Source organism: Oryzias latipes, chromosome 15 (genome assembly GCF_002234675.1).
Source record: "Oryzias latipes chromosome 15, ASM223467v1".
NCBI classification, from domain to species: domain Eukaryota; kingdom Metazoa; phylum Chordata; class Actinopteri; order Beloniformes; family Adrianichthyidae; genus Oryzias; species Oryzias latipes.
In genome coordinates, this window is record NC_019873.2 from 15,275,360 (window position 1) to 15,288,585 (window position 13,226).

Below are 13,226 nucleotides of genomic sequence, written 5' to 3' on the forward strand. Positions count from 1 at the left end.
TGTAATGTTTATTAAATGAGAAATGAAACATGACTCTTTTTTTCCCCCTATAACTTAACTTGAAAAGGTCCATAGCAGACTGTGATTAAGGGTAACAATAAAAACATTTCCAGTGAAACGATGGACAGTCACCAGTACTAATGTAAACAAGAGCAGTACAAACAGATTCTCTAGGCATGTAATGTCTGTAGCTAAAGACTGAAGCCACTTACTTTCTGAAAGTGTTCTTTAATCAGTCTGGCAACATTCTGAGTTCAAAATCTAAGGAAGAAATAAACTCTGCCAACCAAAAACTCACGGCTTCTGTCTTTTGTCTGCTTTTACAAATTTTAATAATAGATAAAACGATGATAGAAAACAGAAATAACTTATTCTTGGTTAAAAAATATATTTATTTTTCTGGCAAAGGTACATAGTAAGAAATAACTGTAAGTGAATCCAATAAATCCAAACACACAGGGAGACTGGTGAATACTTTTTATTTCATAAAAAAAATCTTAATGTACATTAAGGTGAATTACAACTTTTCAGTTCATGGAACATTGTCTACAATCGGGCAAAAACACATTAGGACAAACTGGTCACTAGTCTTGTCCGGTCCAGTTTTCTTCACCAGAAAGTCGGAAATCTTTGGTATTGTAACGGTTTGGTTTTATTTGCCTTAATATTTGCTTCTTGTTTCTGTCATGTTTGAGTTCTGTTTCCTGTTTTATTTTGTAAAGTTTCCTGCATGCCATGTTTTTGAGTTTTACATCCCTTGTCCCAATCTCTCCTGATCGTGTTCACCTGTGTCTTGTCAGTCGTGTTTTGTATTTAAGTCTTGTCTCTGCCTTCCTCTGTTGCTGGTCCATTACTGGCTCTTCCCTGACACAGTAAGTTTAGTTTTGTTTCCCTGGTCTGCAGCGCTTTTTGTTAAGTAATAAACCCCTTGCCCTGGAAACATGTACCTCCCGTCTCTGCAATTTCGGTCCTTCATGCTCAGCCCTCCTTACCTGACAGAAAGGACCAGCCATACTTCTTCCTGGACCTAGCAGAGCGGGACATGCGGTTACAGGAGGCCTACTGCTTAGAAGCAGAGCGGACCAGGTCATACTGGGATTTTGACCACCTTTGGCAACGAAGGGGAGCCGTCTTGCCATGAGAGGGCGTAATCGCCGCCATCCACTTCAATGTCCTGTTCCGGTTGGGGTCACGGATGCACACAGCCTGTTCCGGTTGGGGTCCCGGACGCATCCCAGCCCATTCCTGCTCCAGTAGTGGTCCCCAACGTACCCTGGTACCACCCACCTGCCCTCTTCATCGACGACTGGCCCGACCCGCCGGAGCTTGATGACTGGCCCTCCCTACCTGACAGGCATTTTAAAAACAAAAAGACGGAAATAGTAGCTATTGTCAGAGTACCATGATCTGCCCTGGTACTAAGCTCTTGCTGCGTTCAAATAGTGCTGTTAGTAAAAGATTACCTTCCTCCTCCAGCAGTTTACCGAGAGTGGATGGTCTGAATCCCGGTGGAATAGCTCCCATGGCTGAAAGCACATCAGTTGCATCAACCTGAAGCGTGAGAAATTTCAACTTTAATTTTTAACTTTATTTTTTTAAAGCCACGCCTGTTAGATCTAAAAGAGGAAAACTAAATTTTTGTAGAGTTTACCTCTTTCAGAGCCTTTCTGACCGTCGACCAGTTGGCAACACTGCCGTCAAAAGAACAGCAATTGAAGGACAAGCTCAGATATTAGTTTGCTTTTTGCCTGGTTAAATAACTGATGAAAACTATAAGAACGTTCTCTTCTTGATGGAGACTGATTTATATAACGAAAGTTTTCTGAGCTGTTCAGCGAAGTTCAACTGAACCTGTTTTTGTCCTGTTCACCATTGAAGCCTTTGTCAACTTCTGCTTCCACCTCCTTGTTTTCATCTTCTTCATTGATATTGTCTTCATCAACACCACAGCCAAACTAAAAGACAATGTTCACCTCCACAGTCTTTAATTTTTGTTTGCATTTCAGTTTATTGTTCTTCTCAGTGATGAGCAAATATTCTTTTTAAACATCTAAGACTGTATAGAAACTGAGTGAAGGTGTCTGAAATAGACAGTGTACCTTCAGAAATGTCTTTGGAACCACTCCTCTGTTTTTCAAGTCCTGAGCGAGCCACCAACCATCCACCATCTTTTGGATGATCCTTAACACCTCTCCTCTTTGAAAAAGAGACAGCAATAAGACTTAAGGTTTTTGTTGGCCAGGAGCTATGTAAAAAAAAAACACACTTTTATATGGAGGATATGATTTTACAACATTAAAAAGGCTTAAAATGTAAAAGTATGTTAACCTAGTGAGATGGATAATCTTTCATCTTGCGTAAACATAGTACAACTGTTTGCCATGATGTGGCTATGGCTCCATCTTCTGATTTTATCAAGTACTGCATATTCAAATTACACTAATGCTCCAATTTTGCCAAGAATCAACACATAAGCAGTTCATTTAAAAGGTGCCTGAAAAGTAAAATAAGTGTTTATATTGCATTTATACATTGCCACACAATTTTAAGCTGTTCTTTTGCTACACTACTTTTAAAAATGCAAAAAAGAAAACAACAAAGTCATAAAATATATCTTCAGTCTTTCTGAAAAGGGGGGATTTACCTGAACTGACAGATCTCCTTCCTCTTCTCCTTTAAAATCACTCAGGACAGTGTAGATCCAGAGGTCTGATTGTAATGGTGGCTTTACAGCTTTTTTTATCATCTGAGTCTTCATCACTGTTATCACCACTACTACTCTCCTCATCTTCATTAGCCTCCCTTTGACTCTCATCCTTTGAAACGTCACTGTAGAATAAGACAAGATAGGAAGTTTAGGTTTTCCTTCACACGCACACATGAGCACGCATGCACGCACGCACACACACACACAAATATCTCTGGTTCTCGGAGACTCTTGAAGTCTCAACAGCAGCCGGGATAATTGCAAATGGAACTTCTTGGAAAAAATGATGAGTCTGGAATTCCTTTATCTATATTCTGCTGGAGCTGACCCGGTGTCACGACTGGGTCCAGGTGGTGAAAGATCCAGAGAAAGATCATTCAGACGCTCCACGATTTTCTGCAGCCGTTTCTTTTCTTCCTGTTTCCTCTGATCATAGTTACCCACAGGAGCTGGCTCATCGGCCTGCAAAACAGTACATCAAATTATAAAGTGACATCACTGACTACTTAGACTGTTGTCTTACTTTGCAATGCTGCACCTATATGACTGTTGGAGGCATTTGAACCTTTGTGAGCTTTTGCAAAGTCTTTAGTGTCTTCTCTGCTGACATCTGCAGGTCTTGACATCTGTTGGGAAATATAAATGCAACACAAGTTTAATTTAAAACTTCTTGTTTGCGATAGTAAATTTAAACTGAGTTTAATACTATACAGAAACAGTATTAGCTTGACTTTATTTCTTTTAAAGGATTTTTGTTAATATCAATTAGCTCCAATAAAGAGAAACAAAGAACTGTAAAAATCCAACAATAAAATTGTATATAAAGCAGCATCAACATCCATCCAACTATAAAGATCACCAGTGAAAGAACAAAAATGTATAGAGAAAAGCTGGACAGACTTCCAGCCTTAAAAACAGCAGAGACTATGTGATCCGATGATATTTTGAGAAGCTCCTAGTTAATTTGCTATTTATTGTGAAAGCTTTCAAAGATGTGTTTCTTGAAAGCATAATGTTTGCATTTATAATGGATGTGGACTCTGTTGTGTACTTAGATAGATAGATAGACTTTAATATTTTTTTCCGGTTCCGGGTAAGACAGCGGACGCGTGGAGTGCCTCTCTGCAAATACAACTATCTTCAAATTACTTAAAAAGTTGATTTTCTCCAAAAAAGAGAGCTGACCATGCCCCTGAAGAAAACCCAGGAATACGAAGACCTCAAAAAGACTCTTGACATTATTCAAGAAACGCTGAAAAGTTTTATGGATCAAGTGTCGGCTAAGCTAGCGCCACTTTGGGAAATGATGGAAGAGTTCCGAAGATTTCGGGCTCAAAACGAGCAGCGAGAAAACCGGGTCGAGATTCTGGAGAAAAGACTGGACGATGTGGAACAGCAAGTAAGGATGAATAATGTCATTCTCACTGGAGTACCAATCAAGCTTCGAGCGAAGCTGAATGCAGCTGGAGCTAGCACTGCTAATGCTAGCGCTAGCGTAGCTAGCAGTGCTAATACGGAGATCGGTGCAGAGTCTTTGGTACGCCAAATGGAAATATATCTCACATCTAAAGGGATTTCCCTGGATCTCAATACCATCGAGACCTGCCACCTGCTCCCCAGGAGAAAGGAGACGGATAAACCAGCGATCCTCATCAGGTTTGTGAATCACAAACACAAGCTAGCTTTGATGAACCAAAGGAAACACCTGAAAGGTTCGGCTGTTTATCTGAACGACCATCTGACCAGAAGGAATGCTGAAATCTCAAAACATGCACGGCTTCTCAGGAAGCGTAAGCAGATTGAGAACACTTGGGTTAAAGGCTGCAGGATTTACGTCAAACCACTTGGTCCACCGGACCGGTCCAAGGTTCTGGTTGTGAAGACCATGAAGGACTTTGAGAAGTGTTTGATCACGGTCGTCTGAAACAACATGGAGTAATAAAACAAAGAGCCAATTCAAGAAATATGACACCTGGATTCCTCACTTTCTCTGTATGTCTGACGTAACCTGAATAACAGCAGAGTTCTGACCTGCAGACAACTTGACCTCAACTTTCAACTTCGTTGATATCAGCTGAAGAAGGATATGGACCTGAATCTAATGTCTGCAGACATAACATGGAAGAGAACTATTAACTGTTTTGAACCCAGAAGATCAGCTGTTATCAGTAAAAGAAGAAATACCAACCTTGGACAATCGACAGTTATGGACCCTTTTTATTTTTCCCCTACAGCATTACTTTATTATAAAAAATAAAATAAAAAATACAAAATAAAAATATTAAAAAAAGTAAAACAAATGATTAATCACTTATTGAAAATTGTTAAATTGATTGACTTGTAATGATATTACTTCACTTTCTCCAAAAATTTATAAATTGATTCAAAAATCATTCCTAATGTAGCATAATTTTGCACATCTTTTTAACTTTTGATACTTGATGAAATTTTGCTATGAAAATTCCTGAAACAGTGTTGTGTCTACTTTACTGATATAGTATTATGTTTTATTCATATGAATGGCTTTTATAAGTAACATAATCTGCATATATTTCAGATGACTGATCTGCATTTGCCATGTTGATTTCTAAAATAGTTATTTTTGACGTAATACTTAAGTAATTCATCTTTGTCATGTGCTTTATCGATATCTTATGATTTTTAATTCTGTCTGATAAAAACTGGGAACCGGATATTGATAAATCATGTAATAAAATGGTTATAGTATAACGGGGTGGGATTATATAAGTTTGCTTCCTTCCACTCCCTTTCAAGCAATATTTATTAATGTTTAATTATCCTAAGTATGATTAGTTACTGTATGAATGTATAACTGATGTTTATATTGCTGTTGTGTATTATTTCTACCTAATTGCTTGAAATAACCCATTTCAAATTCAAAAATTCAAATTCAAAATTAAAAAAATTCAAAATCCCGAAGGAAATTTTAAGTGGCCAGCTGCCCATACTTAAAAACACAATCATTCCTAAAACAGATAAAAACACAATAAATAGATAAAAATATAAAAGGATAAAAAGAATAAAAGCAAGTATAAACAATTCCTAAAAACATGTCAAGTTTTCCAGAAATTCAGCTTAATCAAAATCAGAAGCAAGAGTAAAAGCCCTCAACACAGTGTTGTGCAGTCTGATGGCTCGTGGGACAAAGGACTTTCTAAGTCTGTCCGTGGTGCAGCGTTGTGATAAAAATCTGCTGCTGAAGCTGCTCTTCCTTTCACTGAAGGCGTCATGCAGAGGGTGTGTAACATTGTCCATAATTGCCTGAAGTCTGGACAATGTTCGTTGTTCAGCCACCCCCTCCACTGTGGCTAACTTCAGTCCCACATCAGAGCTAGCCCTCCTGATGATCTTGTTTAGTCGGGTCACGTTTCTCTTGCTTGCCGCACCAGCACACCACAGCGTACAGCAGAGCACTTTCAATCACCGTCTGATAAAACATACTGAGAAGCTTGGTGGAGACGTTAAAAGAAGCCAGCCTTCGCAGGAAGTACATCCTGGATTGACATTTTTTGCTGAGCAGGGTGGTGTTCTCGTTCCAGTCCAGTTTCTTGTCCATCACCACTCCCAGGTATTTATAGGACGTGACTGTCTCCACCAGGTCACCGTCTATACATATTGGCTGGGAGAGAGGGGGTTGTCTTCTGAAGTCCAGAATGAGTTCTTTGGTTGATGTTCAGCTGGAGCTGGTTCTTCTTGGACCAAAGAACAAAATCCTGCACCAGATGTCTGTACTCCACCTCCTTGTCCTCCCTAATGCAGGCCACAATAACGGTATCATCCGAGAATTTTTGGATGTGGCAAGATGTGTGCTTAAAGTAAAGTCCCACACCTAGGTGTGCAAAATTTGTTCTCCACATTTGACCCATCCCCTGGAGGAGAGGTGAGCTGTAGACACAGCTGCACTTAGGAACCATTTGGGGGTTCAACCCCCCAATCCAACCCCTTAATGCTGAGTGTAAGAGAGGCATTGGGTCCCCATTTTTTAAAGTCTTTGGTATGACTTGGCCGGGGTTTGAACCCAGGACCTTCTAGTTACAGGGCGGACACTCTAACCACAGGCCACTGAGGTGGATTTTTTTTAAAATAACAATGACATAAAAAAAGTAACATTTATAGTTGGAATTACAGTTTTTAGCTTTATAGCTATTTGCTCTTGTTTGGCTAATGAACAGACACTGCTTTTTGGAAGCAACGAAACTAGTATAGAAACGATTCATACCTTCGAAAAGCCTCTTCATTAGATCCAAACTTACTTTGCACATCCTTTACCATATGATCGACCTGTTTTAGGGAAAACACTACAGGAGCCGGTTTAGCTCGTGCTGGTTTGCGGCGCCTTCCGTCCGTGAAACTGGGGTTCGACTCCGGGCTGCTCCCTGTTCCCCTCTCTTCCTCTGCCGGTTCCAAGCCCAGTTTGAGAAGGTTGCGTCAGGAAGGGCATCCGGCGTAAAACATTGCCAAATCTACCATGCGACTCGTTCGCTGTGGCGACCCCTGATGAGAGAAGCCGAAAGTGGAAGAAGACTACAGAAATTGTGAGTATGTTTAATTGTATGGTATATGATTTTAAATAATAATAACTCAGTTGCTTAATCCAATGATCTGATCAGTGAATGCCTTCTAGCTTATCAATGATAAAATATTTCTTTGTGCTATTTTTCACATCTGCCTGCATCTCCATAGCTAAAATCGGACTTGTTAAAAAGGACAAGTTTACAGGGGTTTACTTTACATTTGTGTACCTAAATGCAACATGTAGACTTCAAATAAAGACTTGTTCCTTAACCTGCAAAACACTGCTTTTCACGGTTAGTTTATTGTCCACGAGAGGGTGCTATTATAAAACACACCTGCTATTTTAGTTCATTCACTTCTCTCTGGACAAGTTGTAACGGTCCTCTTCTTTTAACCCTCGTGCTATCCTAGGCACTATAACATTGGGAGTTGGGTCATCTAGACCCACTAGACAGGGCTCTGAACCTTTTTTCTTCTATGATTTGTGATCTGCACTGGTGTCCATGGATTACATGAAATCTTTCCACCTTTATCCACCTTTTTCATGGTAGGAAGAACACGCCAATGTAATGGTGGGGTCATCTAAGATAGCACAAGGGTTAAGCGGCATCTAGGCTCTATTTTGACACCATAATCACAAGTTGCTAGGCAACATACTGTGGCGACCTGGGGGTTAGCCCCGCCTCCAGCTCCTAAGACTCATGGGAAGTGGGTAATCTTGGAGGTGAAGCTGTGAGCAGAAGTTACGTCCAATGAGTTCTATCGCTAGAGTAGACATCACGTGGTTCCTCATGGGAGGGGAGCACCGCCATCTTGGTGAGGTCAAGTCACTGCTGCAGTGCATGTATGTGAACACATATTTTGCAAAATGCCAGTTCATGGTGCGGGTTTCAACTGCCAATATCAGAGAAACTAGTCCACAAAGGAGAAAGGAATAACATTTCACAGGTAGGTACTATATTTCTTTTCTTTTAAAGCTGCAGGGGCTTCATTAATAGTACACATGTTTTGTTTTAATAGTACACATGTTGACATGCATGATGCTGCAGGGCTATTATCAACATGCTGCATAATGTACGTATAATTTACTGTCGACATAAATGTACATTTTATTTTATTAAACCTATATACAGTATACTAGGACTAGGCTATTATAAAAATAAAGATTTATACATTTGTGACTCAGTGACTAAACTTTTCTTGCAGGTTTCCAATGCATTCAGACTTAAGGAAAAAGTGGGCTTTAGCTATCAAAAGAGCAAACCCAGATGGATCACTGTGGTACCAACTAGCAATACAGTCTGGCTATGTTCAAAACATTTTGTGGAAACACATTTTGATAAGACTGGCCAGACTGTTCGCTTGAAACTCGGCACCATACAATCTGTGTTTTTTAACGTAAATATTTTGTTAACTTTTGGACTTTTTTTTTTCGACTTATTATTATTATTAATATTATATTATTAATATTTATATATATATATATATATATATATATATATATATATAGTTAATTGCCACCAAAGGCAATAGAAAGCATTCTCATATGGGCGCCGACGACCTCACCGAGATCGCGTCGCGCTCCGTCACGTCCATGCTGTTTGTGGGTGTGGTTAAGGAGGTGGGTGTGGTTAAGGAGGTGGGTGTTGATGCCGGAAAAGAGATTACGCTTCCTCTCTTACTTCTGTTTTGCTTACCTCTTCCTCTCAGAGACTGAACTGAGTCGTGCTGTGCTACAGTGTTACAATACTCTTGTGTTACAATACTTTTGTCTAACTCATAAAAATATATTCCCTATTATTCATTTTTATTTATTAAAATAGTTAGATTTTTAGGAATTAAACATTGTTTAAATACAGAAGATAGGCAATGTTAAACGAGAAACAAATGGAAAACGATATAAAACGCTACTCTCCCGTCTTTAGGAACAAATAAATAATGTGCAGTTACCGCCCCCCAGTGGTCTGGAGTATGACATGGCCAAAAACATGTATGCAGCTGCGAGAAAAGCTGAAGTTACACTGATTTAAAATGAACCCTTTTAAAAATTTTCTTTATTGGAAAAACTTAATTTCATATAGCCTTTTTTTAAACAAACGCTATTTTGAAAAATCTTTTGGTTTTCACCTCATCCATATTAGTCTAACTAAACTTTTTTTATAATTAAAAGTAGTATAATTCAAAATATTCAGTTTTTTTGCATTATTTTATCTTACATTTTGTCAAAAAGATGGGGGGGGGGGGGGTATTAAGCCTTTTGTAATGCACCGTCCTCACCTTAATTGTGTGCGCGTTGTAGCACACTCTGTTAGCCTGTTGCTCCTCGGCATGTTTCACTCACAAGACAGAGATTTTTTTCTCTTTAATCTTGCGGCTCACTTCTGACACCATGTGTTGTCTTGGTTATCTTCAAGTAAGCCAAGTAAGTCGGTGTAGCTGGGTTTCTAAGACCTTTTATTTAACAGTCTCTTTCAACTACACAGTGCAAGGCAATCTATCAACAGCGTCCTAGTGCCCTAGCACTGAACAGCATGTTCACCCCCCCTTTAAATTTGTGTACAGCCTAAAACCGCTACTGCTTGACCTAACGCACACAGCATTAGGATGGCTCAAATTGAGTTGTTTATGGTCATTTTGCTACGCTGCAGACAAAACACTGAGTTCTGACATAAATACTTAAGTCTTCTGGTATCCACGTTGTGATATAGGTGTTTGGCAGCAGCTCTGTTACACCGTTAAAAAGAAGAAACTGACTAAGGTTAGCTGTATGGGCAAATGCCTGGGGCACAAATTTAAAGGGGTGGCTAAGAAACAAAAGAAAAAGTAGCTCTGCCTTTGCTGATTCTATTTATTTTTGTTTTTGCATTGAATATATAGTCACTGATCCTTCCAACCCCTATTGTCTGATTAATATTCAGATATATGACATTTCTACATTTATGACATTGTAAATGTTCTCCTCTAGCCTCCAGACACAAACAAGATACAAGTCAACACAAAATAAGTTTTGTTTTTTTGAATAAATTTATAATTTGGTGAAAATGCATTTTTATCCGTAGAAAAAAAATAAAAAGAAAGTGACCTTTATTGTCTCAATTACAGTTAATGCCATTTTAATAAACAGTGTGCATCTGGTTTTGAGACGAGTTGTTTTCTTTTTAGGATCTCTTCCATCGAATGGCAGAAAAAATCCAATGGACGAAGTAAAGAAGAGTGGCCACAAAGGACGCAACCTGAAAAAGAACAAAGCATGTACTTATGGATAATTTTAAGCCAGACCTTATATGTATGTTCATGTATTAACATGAGGGAAGTTTGTGTGTTAGTGGGGGGGGTAAGATGTACCGTTGCAGCAATCCCCATGTTTTTGTGAAGGTCCGATCCTTGTGCAACATCCACTTGAACAATAGGGAATTTAAAAGAAAGGGAAAGATTGCTTTCCATTTTGAACAGTTGGACCAGAATAATTGATGCACTCAGGTAAAAAACTGCTGACAGAAAATGGTAGACCACGTCCTAGGACAGAAAAAAAGAGAGTGGAGTTAATGTTTTAGGTGATTTCTGCAAGAGTTTCAACAAAAGGAAATGGCACAAACTAAACAATGACTCCAGAAATCAATCTATCTATTTTCAGAATCTGTGGAATCCATATTGGGGTCAGTTGGTTGCTGGAGCCAACCCAGCTGTTGGGCAATTGAGTTTAGTTCAGTTTCTATTTATGTAACTTTTGCAACATTACTGAGCTGCTGACAGAAGCTGTGTAGGTGTGATAAATAAAAGCAATTCTTCCCCAAAATAAAGGTTTCAATAAAAACACGTAAATCCAAAGGCTACACACTACACACCTTTCATGCTTTCCACTTCTGAAGCATCCTCTTTGTATTTTGCTAAGTGCTGTGACTGGTTTGTTCCCAAAAAAACACAATACTTCTGTCTCTGATCTGCCTGCAAGGGTCACAACTGTCAAACACCTTGTGTTTGGAAACGCGCTGAACACGGATTCTTTATCACACTTTTAGCGTATTGCGTTCACACTGGACAGCCAGTTAGGGGTTTCTTCTTCTCTTTTTTTGCACTTCAATGAATTAAAGGGAACGTCATCCATTCATCACTATCTAATCCTAGTCCCTGATTGATCAAAGTTCAACCTGGCTAAACTTGCCAGGCGGAGTTAGTGGTCACGTGTTTTGTACATGGAGCACAAAAACGATCTTTTTTTCTCTCAACGATCGTAAAAACGTAAGAGTTTTGAACACAAAGGCCTGAAACATGCGATTATACATGTTAGGCTTTTCATTGCAAATAGTCTCCTGAACGCACGTTACCAAGGGTGGAGTGAATACCAGGGGCAGAACAAGTTCACTAAAAAGTGACACATCTGAGAGATTTTGCAGAATCAGATGATGCTTTGATCATGATATATTTCTTTGCCTAACTGTCTAGACATTCATCTATTTGACCACCCAAAAAAATGATGAACTTACCACGATTGGCCAAAATCTTTTCTGATGGCGTCCAAAGAAAAAGATGAAGAAGAAAAGTGCCGTTCCAACAAAGCAGAAGACAGATACAAACATCACCCATCCCAATTGTTCCAATGGAATTGTAGCCAATATCAGCAAGATCCACACCAAGCCCCCAAGCACCTGAAATTTCAAACAGGTATTTTATAAGTCGGCATGAAAACAGTTACTGTTCAGCTGTTTTAAAAGTATTTAATAGGTAAGTGCAATTTGATGTGATTATTATTTTCAGAATTAATCTTTAGTAAACCTTTGTTGACCTCTTCTTTGTTTCTGTGCCGACATGGGTTTATGTTTACAAACTGAGCAGTGATTTTCTTTTACTTTTACTCTAAAAATGCTTTTGAAATTCTCAGTCGCCCCCGGAAACCACTTGGTGGTTTAACCCCCCCCCAAGTCTTAAGCAGGATGGCATTTAGAGTCCTTGGAATGTCTCAGCTGTGGATTTAAACTCACAACCTTCCAGTCTTACGACAGACATACACATAAATATGCACTTATATGAATAAAACACATTAGTTATTTATTTTGTGGATACTTAAAGTTGTTGATAATAAAACGGAATAAAGCAAAGAAACAATCTACAGAGCTGTTTGAGAGCTGAAATCCAAAAGAGCAATCCAAAAGAGCTGGCTCTTAAAGAAGAGTCGGAATTCCCATCACTAGATTTGTTTTTGTTCTAAAATAGATTTTGGTCTCTTGCCTTTCTGTTGTTTTGAAAACATGTGTTTTCAAAAAAGAAGTCAGTCTCTTTTCACAGTGCCATTTTTAATAAAAAAGTGGAAAAAAAATCAATGATACTACTTTAAGGAAAAAAAGGATGCAGGAAAAATAACAAAAGAATAAACTCTTTTGGATATGATTGATTGCAATATTGCATGAAATGAGAAATGGCAAAAAAGGTTTGTTAAAAAAAAATAAAGGAAAACTCACAAACTCAGGGAAGAAGAGGACGTCAGGAAAGGTGGTGAAGACCTTTTTTCCCTTTGGTAGAGCCTTACTCAGAGTAATGGAAACCATTGTCCAAATGTTAGTGTGTTGTCACTTTAGCCTGAATGAAGGACAAAACCAGATCAAACGTGTTTTTAAAGGCAGTCTGTGTCTCCTCCTTCAGCACCTCCCTTTGCATCCTGCACTCCACCTACAAATTCCCAAGCAGCCAGGTGCTTTTTGTTTTGTCTTTGGATTGGTGGGTGTGATGTCTGCATGATGTTCTGCGGTCTATTTCATGACTTTTCCTAATTTGAAGGGGGTGGGGAAAACAACTATGCCCGCAAGAACTTTGGTACTTCTCCTGGTGTAGGGATGTGGGAAACAACTTGACTTGTGAACTCCTGCCAAAATAAGGAAGCCAATGTAGGCCTGTGAGTTGATCACATCCAAGTCTTTCCAACTACACATGCCTACCCTCTAAAATGATCATCTCAATGGCAGCCGTGGTGCAGTGATATGGCGGTCGA

At 39.1% G+C, this 13,226-nt stretch overlaps 1 protein-coding gene across 1 annotated transcript; it reads right to left on the reverse strand.

The window, feature by feature from the left end:
• Positions 1-10,310: 10,310 nt before the first annotated feature.
• LOC105355770 (myelin and lymphocyte protein-like) lies at positions 10,311-12,845 on the reverse strand. The gene is made up of 4 exons (XM_011484263.2): positions 12,700-12,845; positions 11,728-11,889; positions 10,589-10,759; positions 10,311-10,476 (listed from the first exon to the last, which is right to left on the reverse strand). Exons 1-4 carry the CDS (start codon positions 12,784-12,786, stop codon positions 10,402-10,404), a joined length of 495 nt encoding a protein of 164 aa, XP_011482565.1. The 5' UTR covers positions 12,787-12,845; the 3' UTR covers positions 10,311-10,401.
• Positions 12,846-13,226: the final 381 nt, after the last annotated feature.

Excerpts from the sequence above, each read along its gene's own strand:
- LOC105355770 (XM_011484263.2), bottom strand. The coding sequence starts at position 12,786 with ATGGTTTCCATTACTCTGAGTAAGGCTCTACCAAAGGGAAAAAAGGTC. Across the intron at positions 11,890-12,699 it reads TCCTCTTCTTCCCTGAGTTT|GTGCTTGGGGGCTTGGTGTG; the intron begins GTGAGTTTTCCT and ends TTGAAATTTCAG. Across the intron at positions 10,760-11,727 it reads AAAGATTTTGGCCAATCGTG|GACGTGGTCTACCATTTTCT; the intron begins GTAAGTTCATCA and ends TTTCTGTCCTAG.